The following is a 19,867-nucleotide window of genomic DNA, read 5'->3' as shown; positions in this document are numbered from 1 at the left end:
GGAGCTGGCAGAGCCAGGCAAGGAAAGGAGGTGGAAGGAAAAGGGCTAAAGAAAATCCAAGGGTTATTGGGGGAGAAACAAAGATAGTTCATGCGGACCACAGAGGCAAAGGGGACTCAACACAGCTGTGAAGCTTGGAGATAAAAAACTTAGGGGGCTTTTGGATTCTGTGGGAGAAGGCTAGGGTGGGATGATTTGAGAGAATAGCATTGAAACATGTATATTATCATATGTGAACTAGATTGCCAGACCAGGTTCAATGCATGAGACGGGGGCTCAGGGCTGGTGCACTGGGATGACCCTGAGGGATGGGATGGGGAGGGAGGTGGGAGGGGGGTTCAGGATGGGGGACACATGTATACCCATGGCTGATTCACTTCAGTGTATGGCAAAAACCACCACAATATTGTAAATAATTAGCCTCCAATTAAAATTAATTAATTAATTAATTTTAAAAAAAACTTAGGGGGGATAGGGGAGGACAGAGGAGACCACCTCGGGGGAACCGGATGTCAGATTTCAAACAGAAGGTAAACAGAGTTGGTTGGGCATACCTGCCACCCAGAAAAGGGAGAAAGAGAAGAAAGAAGAGCAAGAGGGACCTCAGTGTTGAGAATCACCCTTGTATAGTCTGTCTCCTTCCTCCCCCATCACGCTTCCTGCCGAGAACATCTGTACCCACCTAGAATCACACCCATTTCCTCTTGCCCATCCCTGGGATGCCGGGGATTAAAGGCCAACACCAAGGAGGGGGTAAAAAGACTTCTGATCTCTGGGACTTGGGGCGGGCACACTCCCAGACCCTTCCCTCTGGGAAGCCCGCTTGGCATCTCATCCATCCTTGTGCATGCTGGTCCAGCCAGGTGGCTCCTTGGAAACTATCACCACCTTTCACAGACGGTATCTCCCTGCCTCTCTGCCCCATGGGGCATCCATCACGCACTGTCGACCTGGAGGGGACCACACTTGGTTTATGTTCCTGGATGTGCAGATAAGAGCCCTGGTTACCATGGAGAGCACAGCACTGAAGGCAGCATCCCATGGCAACAGGGCAGCGGGGCCCTTCTGGGCCTTTATACACACACGCACACAGACACCAACCCACCAGGACGACTGAACCATTTGGGGCAGCAGGCCCCCAGCTGGGCCTCCAGGGCCTTCCCTAGAGTCCCCTGGCCCTCATGCCAGGTCCCCTGCCATGAAGCTGCCACCCGCCCTCCAGCCCAGCAGCCCTCGAGATGCCAGGCAAACTTTTCCACTCAGCCGGGCTTCTTAAGTGCCCCTGATAGACACCATGTGTCCCAACAGGAAAACACACACTCATCAACTCTACAAAATGCTCCAGATGTGATCAAAGCCAGAGAGGCAAAAGAAACCAGAGATGGGTTGTTTGGAAGAGGGAGAGGTTGAGGGAGAGAAGCGAGAAATCCAGGGACATGGGCGAGGGGTTGCCCCTGGGTGGGGGCGAGTCCAATGGGTGGAGACTAGAATTGGGGTCCAGACTCCTGGGTTCCAACCCCAAAGTTGACTTGGCCCCTGGGGAGACCCCTGCCCCAGACCAGCTTCAGGCTTGAGATGCTACCCCGTCTGGCCTAGAAAGCTGGCCCCAGAAGGGACATTACGGATCACCTGACACAGGTCCCTTGTTAGGTGAGGAAGGCAGCGGGTAATCAGCCTGCCTGGGGCATCCTCACCACCCTTCAAGCACACATTCTTTTCTTTAGGATAAAGCCCCAAATCTTCAAACAGCGATGACTAGACAGAGCTCTGGGTCATCTTCAGCCACGTGGTACCAGCAAAAACACATCCTTTCTGGAATCAGATAGGCCTGGGTTTGAATCTCAGATGGGCTCTTTTGGCTCTGGGACCTTCCTGCACCTGGTCCCTGCTGCACCCCAGCCTGACCCCCCCAAAACTCTCCCCACAGCAGACATAACGCCAGGCACCCCAGGCCCCCTCTGCCTGCCATGGGCAGTGTATCCTGTGAGGAAGAGAACCGACTCCAGCGCCAAAGTTCAAACCTCACCTCTTCCTTACTCACTTGCTCCGTGACAGCGGATGGCTTAACAACCTCTGCATCGCAACTTCTCATCTATAAACGGAAGCTAACAGTACATTGCACGGGGGTGATGTGAGTTGGCAAGTGCACAGGGCTTAAACGGTGCCAGCAGGCAGGAAGCACCATGCACCGTGAGCTGCCAACACTACTCTGCTCATCTCTGCCTGGCTCACTCATGAAGGCATCACACCTTGTGTAAATGTCACCTCCTCAGCAAGGCTGGACTGCCCTGTAACTGTGCCCCCGTTACACTCTACACACTCCTAGTGCAACCCAGGTCACACTCACAATTAACACTACATTATCGGAATAAATTGGGACAGTATGACATATACATACTACTCTATAAAATTAGATCAATAACAAGGACCTACTGTATAGCACAAGGAACTCTACTCAATATCTTGTTATAAGCTACAGTATTAATAGAAAATATATATATATGTCTGTATGTATAACTGAATCACCCTGCTGTACACCTGAAAGTAACAACACTGTTAATCAACTATACTTCAATAAAATTTTTTTTTAAATAAACTATACATGATCTGTCTTTTCCTGTTAGATCATATTCCATGAGACCAGACAAGGGTGAACCACAGGCCCATGTATTCCTGGGATGGTCCTGGTTTATACCTGTTGTCTCAGTGGAGCAGGTTACACTGGCATTCAGAAAATATTGACTCCTTTCCCCTTAAGAAAGGGTATAGTTATCAGAAACACGGGGACTTGTGCTAAGCCACGTGACTGCTTTGGCCAGTGAAGCACTATCAAATGTGATGTCAGCAATGCTTTGAGAGAGACATCGTTCTTTCCCTTCCTTTCCTAGTGCCCTTGTGACTCAGCATGAGAGGAACATGCTCAGGCACCTTCTGATCCCCTGAGAGCACGCAGACCTGTGGAGACTGATCACAGTCTGAAGCCTGGAGCCCAGCCCAGCCAACCCTCAGCCTGAATCAGACATTTTCCATTCAACCTACACACACTTAAGCAAGAAACATTAAATGACTATTGTTGTAAGCTGTTGATTTGGGGATGGTTTGTTATGCAGCACTATTGTGAGAGTAGCTGACTAGTACACTCAGTGTAACTATTAATGATGCTCCCTTTCACTCTCAAGAGTGTCCTAGGTTAGATGGCAAATTATCTAGTCACCCACAGCCAGTTCACATCTATCTTTTTCATCCCATTAGCACCTAAAACAATAATCACAAATAAACACAGCAATGATGCCCAGTAAATTTGTTCAGTTTCTCAGTTGTGTCTGACTCTTTGTGACTCCACAAACCGCAGCACACCAGGCTGCCCTGTCCCTCGCCATCTCCCAGAGTTTGTTCAAACTCGTGTCATTGAGTCGCTGATGCCATCTAACCATCTCACCTTCTGTGCCCACTTATCGTCCTGACCTCAGTCTTTCCCAGCATCAGGGTCTTTTCCAGGGAGTCAGCTCTTCACATCATGTGGCCAAAGTATTGGAGCTTCAGCTTCAGCATCAGTCTTTCCAATGAATATTCAGGGTTTATTTCCTTTAGGATTGACTGGCTTGATCTTGCAGTCCAAGAGACTCTCAAGTTTTCTCCAGCACCACAGAATGGAACTGAATTATATATTCTCTTAAATCTCTTTCTCAAAACACGGAGTCTTCTTTCCAACTGGACGGTGAGAGGTCTGAGCTAGGGGACTCCACTATATCTTTCATGATATGCTGGCTGCTGGACCATCAGAGGGTTTAACCTCACCCCCAGAGTTAAACGTTCAGAGAGGGACTAGGATGGCCATAGGGGGTGTGATCCCCCAGGATTAGACAGAAAGGGGAAACAGACCAGACCAGGAGGTGAGCATGGAGAATGAGCAGCTTGCCTGCCTACCCAAAGTCTGAGGATTAGGCCACATGTCAGCCTAAGGAAATAGCCATTTTGCTAGAACTAAGAACAACTGGAAACTAAGCCACTGCCCCTACCCTCCTCCAGACTACATTTCCAAATAAAAAGTTCAAGATCCCAGTCCTCCAATCTCCTCTTTGTCTCTCCTGCTCGTGTTCAGTCAACATGGATTTTATGAAAGAAACCAATGGGGCCAAGGCAACAACCCTGAATCCTGAGCCCTCAAGCAGGGATTCCTAAGGCCCTGAGATGGGTTGGGTGATGCAGGCTGAGGGTCACAACCTCCCCACACTGGAGTCAGCCACTTGGCCAGGGCGCACAGCCACCCCGGCAGTCACCCAGTGACTGTATCTTTGGCTTTGTTGTTGTTTAGTCACTAAGCTGTGTCTGACTCTCTGCGTAGCCCGCCAGGCTCCTGTGTCCATGGGATTTCCCAGGCAGGAATACTGGAGTAGGTTGCTGTTTCCTTCTCCAGGGGATCTTCCCAGCCCAGGGCTCAAACTCACATCTCCTGCAACACCTTTGGCTACCTTGTGATAACCCCAAGGAGGTACTGGAGGACAGCAGTCTGCCAGGCAGGGATCTCGAAGCTTTTTGTTCTGTTTCGTGCTTATGTCTATGACTTCCAGACCCACAAAATGCTGCAGCTTTCCATTCCGAAAACAGAGGCTTGTGCCTGTGCGAAGCATCTGGGCATGCCCAGCTGATTAAATGGAGCGATCTTGCGGTTGCAGCTGTAACGTGTGTTCCAAGGGTGTTGTTCAGTGTGTCAAGCTGCTTTCTGTTTAAGTTGGTTACAAACACATGTGGTGTGCGTGGAGAGCATCACTCAGGGGAGTGTCGTTAGCAGGCATGGGGAGCTCAGGGTTTCCACAGACGTGTGCTGAAACAGCAGCTCCAGGGATCAAACAGTTGGGTGGTGTCCATGGTAACGCATCACCCGGCTGGTCCCCTCCTTCCTTCCAGGGCAAGATCAGCCCCCTCCGATCCACCTGAGGTCCTTGCCTCCCACAAACAGGTGGTACCTTTCATCACAGCCTAGAGGGTTTGTGAAGAAGATGCAAAGATTCCTCTCTCCATCTCAGCAAGAGGAAGTGCATCAGGTCCAAAGGGCTGAATGATTTGCCCTAAAGTTTCCCAAGAAAGAGTGATTGAAAAACTGGTTCCCAACAGGTCCATTCCCACCTCGTGGCAAGAAGTGCTCAAGTTTTGAACCCTCGCAAGCCCTGTTGTGCCACTGGCTTAAATCCTAGACAAACCGCTCGGCAGCATCTTCTTTTGTTGTCTTTCATCACGACCCCTCTCTAGGCTTTCTTCCCCCTATACCACCCCAGGTATCTCCCCCAACCATCTCCCATGGCTCCAGGGCTCTCTTCTCAGCTGTCATCAGCCTCAGCCTATTCTTGAGCCTCTCCTTCAGTCAGTATCTCTGGACCAAGACTGCATCGGTCTAAATCCGGTCAATCCCCAACCTTATTTCCTCTTTCCTTCAAATCTCTCCTTTCTGCTTAAAACTCACATGTCCCCTAAGTCTCATTTTTTTCTCTTCTTGGCCACACTAAAGCTAGTTATGAGCCCCTTCAGCAGCTTTGGCCCACCCCTTGGCCACCACCTGGCTCCCAGCCCCTCTGCGGACAGCTCTATGCATGGGTTCCCAGTTGGGTACCACTTTACCTCGACGGTTTCCATCAGATTTACTGTGAATACCTGGGGTTCCATCACTATACTGCAAGCCTGCTTTGACACCACACCCAGGTCAAAGCTCAGCATCAAGTAGGCCCTTGATGCAGGGATCCACTCCTGTGTCAATAGATGCTGAGTTCTAAGAAAAGTCTCTGATGGTCTGGATTTCTTGCAACCTCCCAAAGCAAGCAAGAAGAACAAAATACAACTCTTCACAGCAGAGGCACCTGCCTTATCACACTGACTCAGGTCCCATCCTGGAAACACCATTTCACTCGCTGGGAAACACCAAGAAGACATTTCCATGACAACAGCAGAGCCTCCCTAAATCCCACAGCAACCAGGAGGCAGACTCCTGGGCAGGTTGCCTAAGAGGCTTACCTGGTGCGTAAGGCTGCCTGCTCGGGGGTCAGGTTACTACACCTGCAACGGAGACAGAGCAGCAAACAGGAGTCGGGAAGGGACCTACTCCACTGACAAAAGCAAGAAGTGACAATTGACAACCTGATGACATGGAAGAAGTTACAGGAAAAAAAGACTGTGAAAAGTAGAAATGAGAAAGCAAAACCATAGCACGCTGGGATCTCCTAACAAACCGCTCTGGCAAGTGACACATCACTCCTGCTGAAACAGGGATGTTGATGAGGTTGGCCCATCACAGACCAGGGGGTGACCAGGTCAGTGAGCCCCTCTCCCCTCCCCAGACCGCACCAGGTGTCCCTCAGAGGCTGCTGACTGGAAGGATTAATTTGAGGAATCTGGAAGCCCAGATCGCCTGACATCTGGCTGGACAGAGCTCTGGGTCACCTTCATCCGTGTGGTACGAGGGCAAGCGTATAGTTTCTGGAGTCAGACAGGTCTGGGGCTGAACCAAAGGTGGGCTGGCTTGTGGCTTCAGGAAGCTCCTATCTCCTGAGTTCAGGGTCTCCCTCTGGAACATGAAGTAAGAACAGCCGTTTGGGAGGGTTCCTGGAGGCACAGAGCGCACCATGCAAACTGCATGATCCCAGTGCACTGATTTACAATTTTTTAAAAAGCGTCTTATGATTATACAATGTTTGTCAAGACTCTTGAGCTTGAACTGTATCAAATTCTGCTGGTCTAGGAAATAGTATAATTTTTCCCAAGGGAGCAGATAACTAATAGATTTACTTAACCAGACCTATGCCCCTCACCACGCTATTTGCACAACTATATCGTAAGCCTCACCATACTGCTGTCAGGCATTTACAACAGGTCTTCTGATCCTCATAGCTGAGGACATGGAGGCTCAAGAGAGAGTGGCTTGTCCAAATATCATATCACCTGCTGTGAAGGCTGGAGCCAAGCTGAGTTCTTCTTATGGTTAACTCACTGCTCTTGGTCCAGAGGAACATCCCTAGACAGGTGCCTCGGGGTCTGATAAACATGTGGACGGTCACCATCCATCTCATAATTTAGTAAAGACTCCGCTCCCTCTCCACTTCTTCCTAGAGTAGGAACTCTTTGTGTAAGTCTTTCTTCATACCTGCTGCCCCGCCCCATCTCTGATCACATTACCCTTCCTTCTCTGAAACAGCTCTAGCCTGGCTGGGTTTTCTTTAAGCAGGATTACCTGACTTGCACACGTGAGGTTTTGCCATGACTTGGTAAATCCCTAAGTGATGTGATCACCTGAGGTTTTTTCATGGGTCTGTGGGTGCTGTCATGCATCAAAGGATGTTTCTAGAAAGTCACAGTCACCACTGAAAATCTTTGCCCGAGGCACAGATGGGGTGTGAGCACCCCATCACAGATGACTTGCTTGGGGGCCAGCTTCCCCCAAGGATCTTTTCTATATAATGTTTTTCTACAGTCTCACAGTTACTTTTTGAAAATGTTCTCTATCCGTCTGTCCCTAGATTTCCCAGAAAAGCCGATTGAACATCTACAAGCTTTGAGATGTGACTTTGAGCTTAAGCTCCTTGAAAATGGGGTCATGCTTAATTCATCTCCATTCTGCCAGCATCGATTTCTGACACACCATCAGCGCAAATGCGTGTTGGCTTAGCTATACCAGGTGAAGTGTGGGGCAGGAGGGCCCTGCTTTGACTGCCAGGATAGTGGTCTTAAAGAGGACCGCAGTGATGATAAAACTGTTTGAAGAGCCCGTGACACAGGAGGACATGGAGCAGGGCCAGGTGTGTTTTGTTTGCAGGAAAGAAGGTGTGAGAATTATTAGGGACACAAAAACTATTTTCAGATATTTAAAGGCTGGCCTTCTCAACAGAAGGGCTTCCCTAGTGGCTCAGTGGTAAAGAATCCACCTGCAATGCAGGAGACTCGGGTTCGATCCGCGGGTGGGGAAGATCTCCTGGAGAAGGAAATAGCAAACCACTCCAATATTCTTGCCATGGAAATCCCACGGACAGAGGAGTGCAGGGAGCGAGCTCCGTCCCTGGCAAAGGTCATGAGGAAGGAGGCTTGGCATACGCAAAGGCGGGATCAAGCCTCAGGAGTCTCCCTGGAAATTCTCGAGCAATCTACCCCCAAAACCAGAGTCTGCCTACTTTCTGCTTTGTACTTTCACCTACACCTCTGACTTTACGGGGGGCTGTCCCCCACTACCTCTCTCTGAAAAAGGAGTTAGCTTACAGCTCCAGTTAATAATTCCTGGGTGTGACAGTGTTTCAACCTACAAACTCCTTTGGAAGTCCTCTAGGCTGCCTGAATAGGTTTTTTCCGGCCACATGTGATTGTTCAGAGCCTCCCAACTGTGAGAGGCAGGAGATGTTCTAAACTGTCTAAACACAGATTCTTTTGAGTAGTTAAAAGATTGATTAGAAATTGTATTGGTGAAGGGTTTTTCACTTGTTGGGCCAATGTTTGCTGCTAAGTCTCCATACCCCTTACCTACTGTGTCCTTGGCAGTGTATTGATTGATATAATGGGTGTATAGAAATGTAAGTAGTAGCCTCAATGTTTGTAACCTTGGACGCTTGAGTTAATTCTTTGATTGAGCCCACCTCACCTTTGCCCTATAGGAATGCAACTCTATCCAATGCTTTTTGGAGGCTGGCGCCTGACTTTAGAATAATCGCCTGACTTTGGAATAATCACCTTTAGAGAAAAATAAGTTTCTTAAAATGTTAACAGGCCTCCTGGCCAGAAGATGATGTAAATCACCTGAACTTTTGCATATGATAAGTTTGAAAGCCTGGCTTCGATTAGAACCAGGAACTGCTGTCCTTGCATGACTCCACCCCTTCCCCCATTATCCTCTATGCACAACTTAAGGTATAAACTACTTTGAAAAAATAAAGTACACCTCTTTTTGTTCACTGAAATTTGGTCTCCCCATGTCGTTCTTTCTTTCACCTTCTGGCTGAATTTTTCCTCTGAGGCGGAGAAGCTCGTCAAGCCTCCCCGACCGGGGAGGCCTTAGTGTCTCCTCTCCTTCGGGAGAACGGGAGGACGCCTGCGGCCTTCGTAGGTGATGTTAATTCCCTGCTTTGGAATTTTATTCAGCCTCTTTTCTTCACTGAATTTTCCTACTGAGCTATCCTTATTTCAGCCGTTTTCTCCACTAAATTTCCTCACTGAGCTATCCTCATTCTATTACTCTTTATATCCTTAATTAACATTTAACTAAGCAATTGTTTCCTGATCTTCGCCTACGCCGTCTCTCCTTCGAATACCCTGGATCAGCCGGGGCTGGTCCCCGGCAGAGGAGCCTGGCGGGCTACAGTCCACAGGGTCACAAAGAGTCAGATACGACTGAGCAACTGAACAATAACAACCACCAGAACCCAACACTTCGAGCCACTGGAAATAGTCATGGAGCCAGAGCAAGAACTTTGCCAATTTCCCCTGTTTAAGTTCTGCCCCCTGGAGCTCCATGGAAAAAGGGCTTCTTCCAACAGGAAATGTCTAGCAGACAAATACTCTGCCCCCAAGGCCAGGCACTTCCTACTATAAGAAAAATAATGCAGGGTGTTTGCTCGATCAGTATGCTGGGAGTGGAAATCTTCCATCCCCTATCCCATGTCCAGGCATGGAGGTCAGCCAACCTCTAAGCTCCACCCACCTCTGTGACATCATGGTTTAGTCCTGGGGTTCCAGATAAATGAGAGTTGACTGCACACAAGGGCCAACGAAACAGGAATCCTATAGCTTGTCATATATTTTCAGGCAAATACCAGCTTCTCTCCTCCTCGGTAAATAGGACCTGACAAGAGGGGGTCGGGGAGGCAGGGAGCTAGTGAACTGGACTCTCACCCCCACCCACCTCTGGCCATGCAACCCTAGGAGGCCATGGGGAGTTCATGCAGCCTCCTGGCGCAGTGGAAGCCACCAAGTACTGGTACTCCAGGAAGGAAGATTCAGTTTGATCCAAAACAGGAGCCACCAGCTAGGGAAGGCCGGGAGGCCACACTCGCAGGACCAGAATGGCCTCAGGGTGCAGTTGGGGGCACCTCATTCAACTCCTGACCCACTGGCAGCCCCAGGCTGGCCCCTCCCCTCTGGAGGGTTCATGACATCTGGGGAGGAGGAGGAGGGAGAGAAAGGAGAAGGGGGATAGGCCTCTTTCCCAGCTGCATCTCATAAGCAGCCTGACTTATCTCCCTGTCTATAAAATGGACCAGAATACAACAGCACAGAACATCATTACCCATGTTTCTGCTGCAACCGGCTACTGCCTGCTCTTCTCTGTCAACTGTGCTCCTACACCCTCAGAGGAAAAAGAAAAGTCTTCTTCAGGCCATGAAATATGACCCCTTTTCAGCCTGCAAAGTGCTTCCTGGCTCAGTCCAATACTTCAAAAGCTGAGACTCACAGAAAACAAGCAGCTGGCCTCACACATCACCTCTCCTTGGTTTCCTCTGTTGGGTCCAGCCTCATCTCCTTCTAACCCTGGATGCTCTGCTCACTTACGAGGGCAGAGCCAAGGACACGGGCCAGGTTTGGCATAGAGTCCAGGCAGGTGAGTGAGGTCTGCAAGTCAAGTTCTTGACCTGATCACTCCCGATCGACAGTCAGGAAGGACCTGGCTCTGGGCAGCACTGTGATTTCTGGCCAACAATACCAGGCTCAACAAGTCCATATTTGGGGCAGCCGAGGCTGACAATGAAGACACATTCGAGACCTTTAACCCTTTAACTTCAGGCCTTCAGAAGCAATGTTTCTAATTCAAGTGCCACCTCTCACAGAAACTCTTCTCTTACTCTGCTAGTAGCAACTACTCTCCAACCATTGTCCCATCCAATCACGTTCATACTTATATTACAGTCCTTAAAAGTCTTCACTCCATCCTGCCTCGCACATGTCTGGCTCCCTATGTGACTGCTAGATCTTTAAGGACACAAACTGCACCCTATTTCTCGCCATGCCTCCATGCGTTGAGGGCACACAGACTTGTTCACTGTGAGCATCAGTAAATGTTGATTGCATTGAGCTGAACTGCCTGTATGAATCCCAGCAAAGATCAAGAAGAAGGCAGCAGGCTCAGGAAATAATTCATCATGGGTTGATCAACGTTCTTTTCTCCTCTCCAGTCCCTCCCCCAAACCAGTTGTGGCCAGTTCTCCCTGAGTCTGACCTGCTGAGAAGCCTCCTAAGGAAGAACGTGGCTTCCTCTGTCTCTCTCCTCTGGGCAGGGTTAGGGAGTGGATGTGGGTGCGTTTCAGGAAGATGGAAAAAGGGCTCAGAGACAGAGGCGGGTGGATCAACCTCCTAGTGGCTCTTCTGAGGAATTCTGGCAAGGATCAGGGCCTCTGCCTTGTAACAGGAGATGTGTGCATGCTCAGTCACCTCAGTCGTGTCCAACTCTTTGCAACCCCATGGACTGTAGCCAACCAGGCTCCTCTGTCCATGGGATTCTCCAGGCAAGAATCCTGGAGTGGGTTGCCGTGCCTTCCTCTGGGGGATCTTCCTGACCCAGGGACTGAACCTGCATCTCTTACATCTCCTGCATTGGCAGGTGGGTTCTCTACCACTAGTGCCACTTGGGAAGCCCTTGTAATAGGACGAGGGAAAGCCAATTCCTGAGACGCCGGTTCTAGATGGGCTCTCCATGAGCCGGGCTGGAGCGGGCTGAGAGTCTGCGATGGAAGGGATGGGTACACAGGTGGGGCACAGCGCCACTCTTGCTGTCCACAGATGCCACCCAAGGCCTCCTGATACCACTGAGGTCTTAGGAAGAGGGACTGAGGAAGCAGGATGTTGCTAAGAGGGCGCCAGACCCGCCACAGGGATAGGTGCTACTCCCCCCCATGAAACGTCATCCCCAGAAGAGGAGGGAACAAGGAAGAGCCATTCACCCCTCTCCAGACGGTACAGTGGACACTGCCTATATACGATGCCCTTGGTGCATCCCCCAAGGTCACCAGCTACTCACCCTGAGGTGAGTGGACTTCTGGTCTCCTCTCCTCCACATGCCATTGTAGTTAACTGGCAGCAGATGCTTTCAAATACAGTTTTGTATATCAGCTTCAGTTAGTAGCTAAATCTAACTCAGATGTTTGAAGCCTATTGTTTTGTCTCATCCACAGCAAAACCTCCCAGCTAAGAAAAGCAGCCTGTGAGTGGATATTCATTTTCATGAAAAGACAAGGCAGGGTGCTGGCTAATATGGGATCAGCACTATACACAACCCCAAGGCCCGGGGTACCCCAAGGAATAAAAGCCATTCCCCTCCTGGGACATCAGGGCATGAACCTTGGGTGCTGAAGGCAGAAATCTACTCCTCTACCTGTGGGGATGCTCATATGGCCCCAAGAGACTAGAAGAGCCACCTCCCTCCAGCCAGGACAGCATTTCCCCCACTGGCTCCATCACAAACCTTGTTTCTGCCTGGACACCAGTGCTGCGGGCTGGGAGTTCCCGAAGAATCTACTGGGGGGGAGTGGGGTCCCCGCTGGATACCTCCCTGGGGAACTTCCCATGCAGCACTTACACACACACATACATGCACATACACATACACAAATACATGCACACACATACATGCAGAGTCGGGCTGGGACCCCCATTAGCACCCTCACCACGCAGCCTGCTGGACCCAGATGCCCACAGCAGGAGGGAGGGGCTCACGGTGCGGGAAAGGGCATCTTGTCTCCCCTCTGCCCAGTGTCCACCCCTGGGAAAGGAGCTTCGAACCCCACATCTCCAGCTTAGGCTTGAAGGGCTGCGGACAGGTAAGGATAGCTGGTCCCAGGGCTTTACATGCAAACAGACCTCCCAGATCCTCTGGGCCCTCAGCTGCTCTCTGCTTTCGAATGTCCCAAACCACAGGCACGGGGGGAGGAATGGAGCTCAGTGTTGACAACGAGAAGCCAGGGGCCCAAAGGAACAGGCGGGAAAGACCCTGCCGGCCTTTGGAAGAGTCACCTCCAACTTGGACAGGACACCCCTGCTTCAGCACAGAACACATGGGTGCAGTTACCATGTGAGCCTGCATGGGGCACAGTTCACAGGTGTGCACTGCAATGGAAGCACAGGGTCTGGGCAGCCTCCGACTGGATCCTGTGGACCACTAGGTCTCCAGAGGTCGAGGCAAGAAGGATGAAGAACAAGTAGCAAAAGAGAGAGATGGTGCTGAAGACACACTCCCAAGAGCTGGTGTCTGACCGAGGACTAGGACGCCGGAGAGGGAAGACGATGGGGAGAAGGAAGCAGGCGACGTGGACACAGGAGTTTGCGTGGAGCCGGCAGAGTGCAGGAGCTGTTCCCACGCCCTCCACCCCAGTTTCCTCTCCATGAGCCCCACAAGGGGCATGCTCATGGCATGCCTGTTTCCACGACCCACCTGTACCCCCAAGGCCTCTGTCCTTCCCTGTCTCCCCTTCACCTCTTCTCTCTCTCTCCCCTCTTCTCTCTCTCCCCTCTTCTCTCTCTCCCCTCTTCTCTTTCCATGGTTATCTCTTCTCTCTCCAGCAGAGCAAATTCCTTACCCCATTGGGCAGACAACAGTCCCTCTACTCCCGCCCCCCACCACACACATTACCATTCCCTTCCCTCCAGCCAGTATCTGAGAGATGCTCCAGGCTCCAGGCATATCCAAGCTGCTGGCATCCTGCAGGGGTTGCAAGAGCCCCCGGTTCCCAGATCTGAGCAGCAAGTGGACACTGTGACATGTGGTAGAAACTCTGATTCAAGTGGACACTGGGACCCACATTGGACACTGGGACCCGCAGTGGACACTGGGACCCATAGCTTCGGGCTCTGCGTCCTTGGAAACCGCCAGGCCCCAGCGCAGGGCTTTGCAACAAAGGCAACTCTTCCCCTGCAGGTGAGGCCTCTTTGGTGGCCAAAACGGGGTGCACCCTGGAGCTGCCGTCGCCCACTTAGCTGGCAGCCGGTCACCTGAAGTTTCCAGGGAAAAGACGAGGCTCTCCAGTAGGGAGAATTTTTATTTTCTGGAATCATATTTTTAAGAAACGAGTTGGAGAAAACAGGCGACAGTGTGGGTGGCCACTGGCGAGGCCGAGAGGAAGATCAAAGGCTGCCAGGCATGGAGGAAGCGGCCCGGAGAACAATCTAGGTGGCCGCGCCTCACAAAAGCAGCCAGGGGACAGGAGGCGCTGGGTGAGGGGCCGCGGTCACCCGCATCCGTGGCCCAGCTCCCCAGCCCCAATGCCTCGGCTAACAGCCTTCAGCTGGAACAAACACCTGCCGTCAAGAGACGTCCAGCTGAGCTCCCAGTTCCCCGGGAGGGCCGTCCCCTCTCCGCGTGGGAGGTGGGCCTGCCCAAACTCTGACTCCCAGCCTGCTGTCTTCTTCCAAGAAGGAGCTGGAATCGCTCCCACTGGACCTGGTCCTTCTGGCGGCCGCCCCTCTCAAGGTCCCAGCCCGGGGCAAGCGGCCAGGAACACTCTCCGAATTTGCCGGCTGATGAATTAGCTCATGAGAATGAGCCACGAGTGACCGAGTGGCAGCGAGTCCTCTATGTCAGGCGCGGGGCTGAGGGTCCCCATCATTTCCAAATGAGTGTGCTGGACCAAATTTCCCCACAGAGCCCTAGGCTCAGCCTCCCAGTTTAGGGCCACCAGGATGCCCTGACTATTCACTGGAAGGACTGAGGCTGAAGCTGAAGCTCTTAATACTTTGGCCACCTGATGCAAAGAGCCGACTCATTGGAAAAGACCCTGATGCTGGGAAAGAGTGAAGGCAGGAAGAGAAGGGGACGACAGAGGATGGGATGGTTGGATGGCATCACTGACTCAATGGACATGAGTTTGAGCAATGTCTCAAACTCATCGTCCCAATGTCTCATTAGCTCAGTGTCTCTCGCTCTGGGAGACGGTGAAGGACAGGGAAGCCCGGCATGTTGCAGTCCACGGGGTCGCAAAGAGTCAGGCACGACTGGGAGACTGAACAACAGGATGCTGAAGACCAAAGAAGGGTTATGACTTGCCCAGAGAAACAAGCGCCCCCTAGTGGCTGGGCCTGGACAAGACCCCCATCTCCAGAGTCTCAGCTCAGTGCTCCCCCATTGCACCCAGTGGCCCAATATCACTCCACCTGAGAAAGACTCGAGGTTCTAACAGCCCTCAACCATTTGAGACTCGTCAGACTATCGAATTCTAGAAAGTTCTTTCAGAAAGCTTATAACCTCTGTTCTGTACAAGCTGCACAAATTCCCGAGGCAACTTTGGGGGCAGCATTAAAAGGGTGGGATTTAAAACCCAGTCTCTCCTCCCTTCCAATCATTCTGGATAAGCCGTAAAAAGTCCACATATCCTCTCAGACCAGTCAGTTTATTCTTTATATGATTTGTCAGGTCTCTCCTCCTCTTGTTCGGCACTGTGGCTTCTGGGCCATGACCCAAGGATCTGCTGCACCCAGATCCTTCTTGAGGCAAATCAGAGGGATGATAATAAAAGAAGAACTCTACACACCCTTCTCCCCCAAGAGCAGAAAGGGGGAGACCACAGTGCTGATGACCCCAAGATGCAAGTCACGGGACATCTGTCTGTATTATCTGCTGCCCCATGGCCAACACTGCCCTCCCTCACCCAGGAGCTGGTTCGCCACCGGTAAGACACAGAGCAGTGGGGGGAGGTAGTCTAGAATAGTCCTCTGCTTGGCCAACAGACCTCCAGGGGCCAAGAAGGTCAGCAGGGATCTTTCAGGTCCTCCTGAGGGTCCCCTCCCACATCTTACCTGATGAGGTCAATGGGTTGAAACTTATAAAACACCCCGTAGCGTGCCCATTCTTGATACAGCAGCTAAACAAGAAAAACAGGGAACCAGGTTAGAGGTGAAGTGGGCAACTGGTCACCTTTTATATCCAGCTTAGCAAGTCAAAATTAGACACTTGCCAAGGCATGGTGGCGCTAGTGGTAAAGAACCTGCCTGCCAATGCAGGAGACATAAGTGATGTAGGTTCAATCCCTGGGTCGGGAAGATCCCCTGGAGGAGGGCATGGCAACCCACTCCAGTATTCTTGCCTAGAGAATCCCATGGATAGAGGAACCTGGCCGGCTACAGTCCATGAGGTCACAAAGAGTCGGACATGATAGAAGCAACTTAGCAGCATACATGTACAGTACAGGAACTCTACTCAATACTCTGTACTGACCTAGATGGGAAAAGAATCTAAAAGACTGGACATATGTTTATGTATAACTGATTCACTTTGCTCTACACCTGAAACTAACACAACATTGCAAATCAACTATTCTCAGATCAAAATTCATTTTAAAACAAAGTAATTATTGATAAAGTGAAGTCACTCAGTCGTGTCTGACTCTTTGCAACCCCATGGACTGTAGCCTACCAGGCTTCTCCCTCCACGGCATTTTCCAGGCAAGAATACTGGAGTGGGTTGCCATTTCCTTCTCCGGGGAGTCTTCCCGACCCAGGGATTGAACCCAGGTCTCCCGCGTTGCAGGCAGATATTCTACCCTCTGAGCCACCAGGGAATGTAAAAAAGGACAGCAAGAGAAGGGCTCTCTGAGGAGGTGAAATTTGGGTTGAGACCTAGAAGGTGGGGGTGTGTTTCAACTAGGAGAACATGCCTTCTGTGCCAAGGCCTTGAGAAAAGTGCATGTGACGTGTCCTCACAGGAAGGCCAGGCTGAGCAAGGGGAGAATCTTGGGAGATAATGCTATTTCACACTTCCTAGTCTTCTGCATCGCATCTTCTCACACATCACACAGAACTCATGCAATTCTAGCAAACAGAAGTGACTCTAACCAGGTATTCTGGATAGATGGCTGAACATGAGCCCTACAGGAAGTCTTCAAAGACACCATATTAAAACTGAAATAAGAATTGGCATTCCTACTCGGCGGCTATAGACTTTTTATTGTCACAGTGTCCTCCAACAACTTCAAAAAAGAACCAGAAATTGCATGGACCCTGATGGTGCAAACTGCACCCACAGTCCCACCTTCTACAGAGCAGGACACCCCAACACAGAGGGGGCGACACGGTGCCCGGTGGGCAGGTGCAGATCTGAATCCGTGAAGCCTGATGCTCTGTTCCAGGCAGGTGGCTTCAAACCTGATCATACCGTTATTACTATCTCTCTTCCTCCCTGTCATCCTGGTGCTTCTACTGCCCTGGGTTTTTATTCCCTCCCCAGTGCCAACGCTGGGCTCACCAGCACCTGGCTGTCACAGTGACATCACTGGGGGCCCACAGGGAGGCCAGCTTGCGTCAAGAGATACAGGCAAGGCCTCCTGGGAGAGCAGTGGGACGTCAGTGCTCCCTCCGAGGCCCTGACCTCCAGGGCACATTCCTCTCCAAGTCACAAAGTCCAACCCTTAAACCTGAGAACACCCGTCTGCACTGCCCTGAAGGGGAAAACTGAAAATGCTCCAGGAAGCCAGTGTAGCCCGCTTGGCTCAGGTCCAAAATGAGAGCCAGGCTCCCAGGCCTTGCCCTTGGCTGGCTCCCAGACCTGCTGGACAAAATCCCCAGGAGTCCTTTCTCAAGGCTGCATCCATCGCTGGTTGATACAGAGGAGATTGAGCCAAGAGAGCTGCCCATGCCCCATGGAGATGGGCCGGACAGACACAGCAGAGGACATCAGCATGCAGACCCTGCCGGAGCAGGAGCTCCAAGCTTCAAACCTGGGAGGTGATGTGACAGTGATGCCTGGCTGCCCACATAGCTCTGCCCGGCAGGCTCACACGGCCACCGGGCAGGTGACGCAGGAGCTAGGTGGCGGGTGCTATAGACTGTTGGCTATCTTTACAAATGTCTAACCACACAGTTTCAAACCGAGTAGATCATGCCCTGGTTACAGGGTCCCAGCACAGACCAGCAGTCAGGGTGCAGGGAGGCAGGCCAGAGTCTCTGCCCCACAGGGATAAGCATGTGTCAGTCAAGTTCAGGAGGACAATCATGGTAACTTGCAACAGAACCTCCTAATAAGCTCCTAGCTTATTCAGTTCAGTTCAGTCGCTCAGTCGTGTCCGACTCTGTGCGACCCCGTGAATTGCAGCATGCCAGGCTAGCTTATTAGATCTTATTAAATCTGCTCTTTCCCTTAGTTACGTCATGTCCTCTTCACCAACTGGTCAAGCCTGCAAATAAAGCCAGAGGGTATACAGCTCCTTCTCGGCGGACAGAGCCTTATTTTGGAGGCCCCAGATGTCATTCCGAGCACATGGGTCTGATCCCAAAACTTTACTGCAGGAAGAAACAAGCCACGGGGACCAGCCCGCTGATGGATCAGAGCACGCAGAGGCCAGGTCGATCCCCGAGGGCCACAGCTGAGAGTGGGTCAGTATAAGTGTTTCATGAGACTATAAAGGACCGAGCTGGTAAAGCCATCTTCAAGGCCAGAGGATGGCAGGATGCATGAGACCCATGACCCTCACCGAGGTCCCAAGCTCCTCAGTTGGACCTGTGGCAGACACAGAAATGCCAGCTGCAGCCAGCTGAGAGATACTGATGAGACGGGAGGACCAGAATGGGAGAGGATGGAATTCTACCCCCTGGATCCTGCAATGACCTATTTGAGTTTTTAGTAGGTCACTGCTCCATTAATTCAATGCGACTTGTGCAAGATGGGAAAACTAGACCTTAAGAGAAACTGAGAAGAAAAGAAGCCTTCCCATCGGAAAGCAAGACGGACTCTCATTATGAACCTTCTGGTGGGTCACTTTTTAACCATCCACCAGAGAAGACAATCCTCTAAAAAAGCTGGAAGATCTAGGCCCGAGGGTATAAAAGCTGCTAAAGGAAGTCATCTTCTAAGGTTGTACCCAGGACTCTCTGTAAGTGGGCAGGGAAGCCATGGGATGTGAGCAGGGCTCGAGCCTCCCTCAAAAGACAGTAACAGTCCCTTCTCTGGGATGCTGAGAAAAGCAGGCGAGTCTGGCAGATGTGGACTGAGGTGGCTGCAGACCCCGCAGCCCTGCTTTCTCGAAACGTGAGAAACCCCTGGTCTCCAGAGGGAGGGAACCTCTCATGAATCACCCTCCAGGAGGAGCTGAGTCATAGAGACTGCAGGCTGCACTAGGCAGAAGGGGGCGGGGGGTGGGAGAGAGAGCTCTCCACCTAAGAGGCAGATCACTGGAACAGCCAAAAATCTCAGGGAAGAGGGGAGGCGAACCCCGGGTACCAGCAGGATGGCCGGATCACCATTAAAGTCCCCCAGAGGAGTGATCTCCCATCAGTTCTCAACCATTCTGCACCTCCTCTAATACCAAATACAAAGGTTCTCCCTTGTACCTAACCAAAATCCTTCCCACAGCCCTCTTGAAGAACGCTAGACTATTACAATGTGACAAATACAAATAAACGTGCTACACATATTCAGAGGTTTCAGCTCTTTCTTTCAAGATACCTCTGAGGCTCCAGGAGCGAAGCCAGCCCTGCAGTGAGAGGTCCCCCTGCCACACACAAGAGGTCACGTCCACCTGGCTGCAGAACCGGCTGGGATTTGGACGCCAGGGTCAGTCCTAACAGAACAACCATTTAATGCAGAGGTCCCCAGCCTTCAGGACCTAATGCCTGAGGATCTGAGGTGGAGCTGACTTAATAGTAATACTTTGACCCCCTGATAGAAAGAGCCAACTCATTGGAAAAGACCCTGATACTGGGGAAGATTGAAGGCAAAAGGAGAAGAGGGCAGCAGAGGATGAGATGGTTAGAGAGCATCACCGACTCAGTGCACACGAACTTGAGCAAACTCCGGGAGACAGTGGAGGACAGGGAGGCCTGCGTGCTGCAGTCCATGGGGTGGCAAAGAGTCAGACACGACTTAGCGACTGAACAACAACAATGTGCACAAAAAATGTGAAGCGCTTAATCCTGAAACCGCATC

General features: G+C 51.3%; 1 protein-coding gene across 1 annotated transcript in view; it reads right to left on the bottom strand.

Annotated features, from left to right (window-relative positions):
- ANO2 (anoctamin 2, calcium activated chloride channel) overlaps positions 1 to 19,867 on the bottom strand; it is a 339,922-nt gene that overhangs the window by 206,913 nt on the left and 113,142 nt on the right. Inside the window, exon 11 of the mRNA XM_010844983.1 lies at positions 15,748 to 15,812. Coding sequence (XP_010843285.1) covers positions 15,748 to 15,812 — 65 coding nt within the window. The remainder of the gene's footprint in view (positions 1 to 15,747; positions 15,813 to 19,867) is intronic.

The sequence above is a fragment of the Bison bison genome, unplaced genomic scaffold (assembly GCF_000754665.1).
Source record: "Bison bison bison isolate TAMUID 2011002044 unplaced genomic scaffold, Bison_UMD1.0 scf7180017864213, whole genome shotgun sequence".
Lineage (NCBI taxonomy): Eukaryota > Metazoa > Chordata > Mammalia > Artiodactyla > Bovidae > Bison > Bison bison.
Note: the sequence above shows the minus strand (reverse complement) of the source record. Positions and strands in the feature narration are given on the sequence as shown.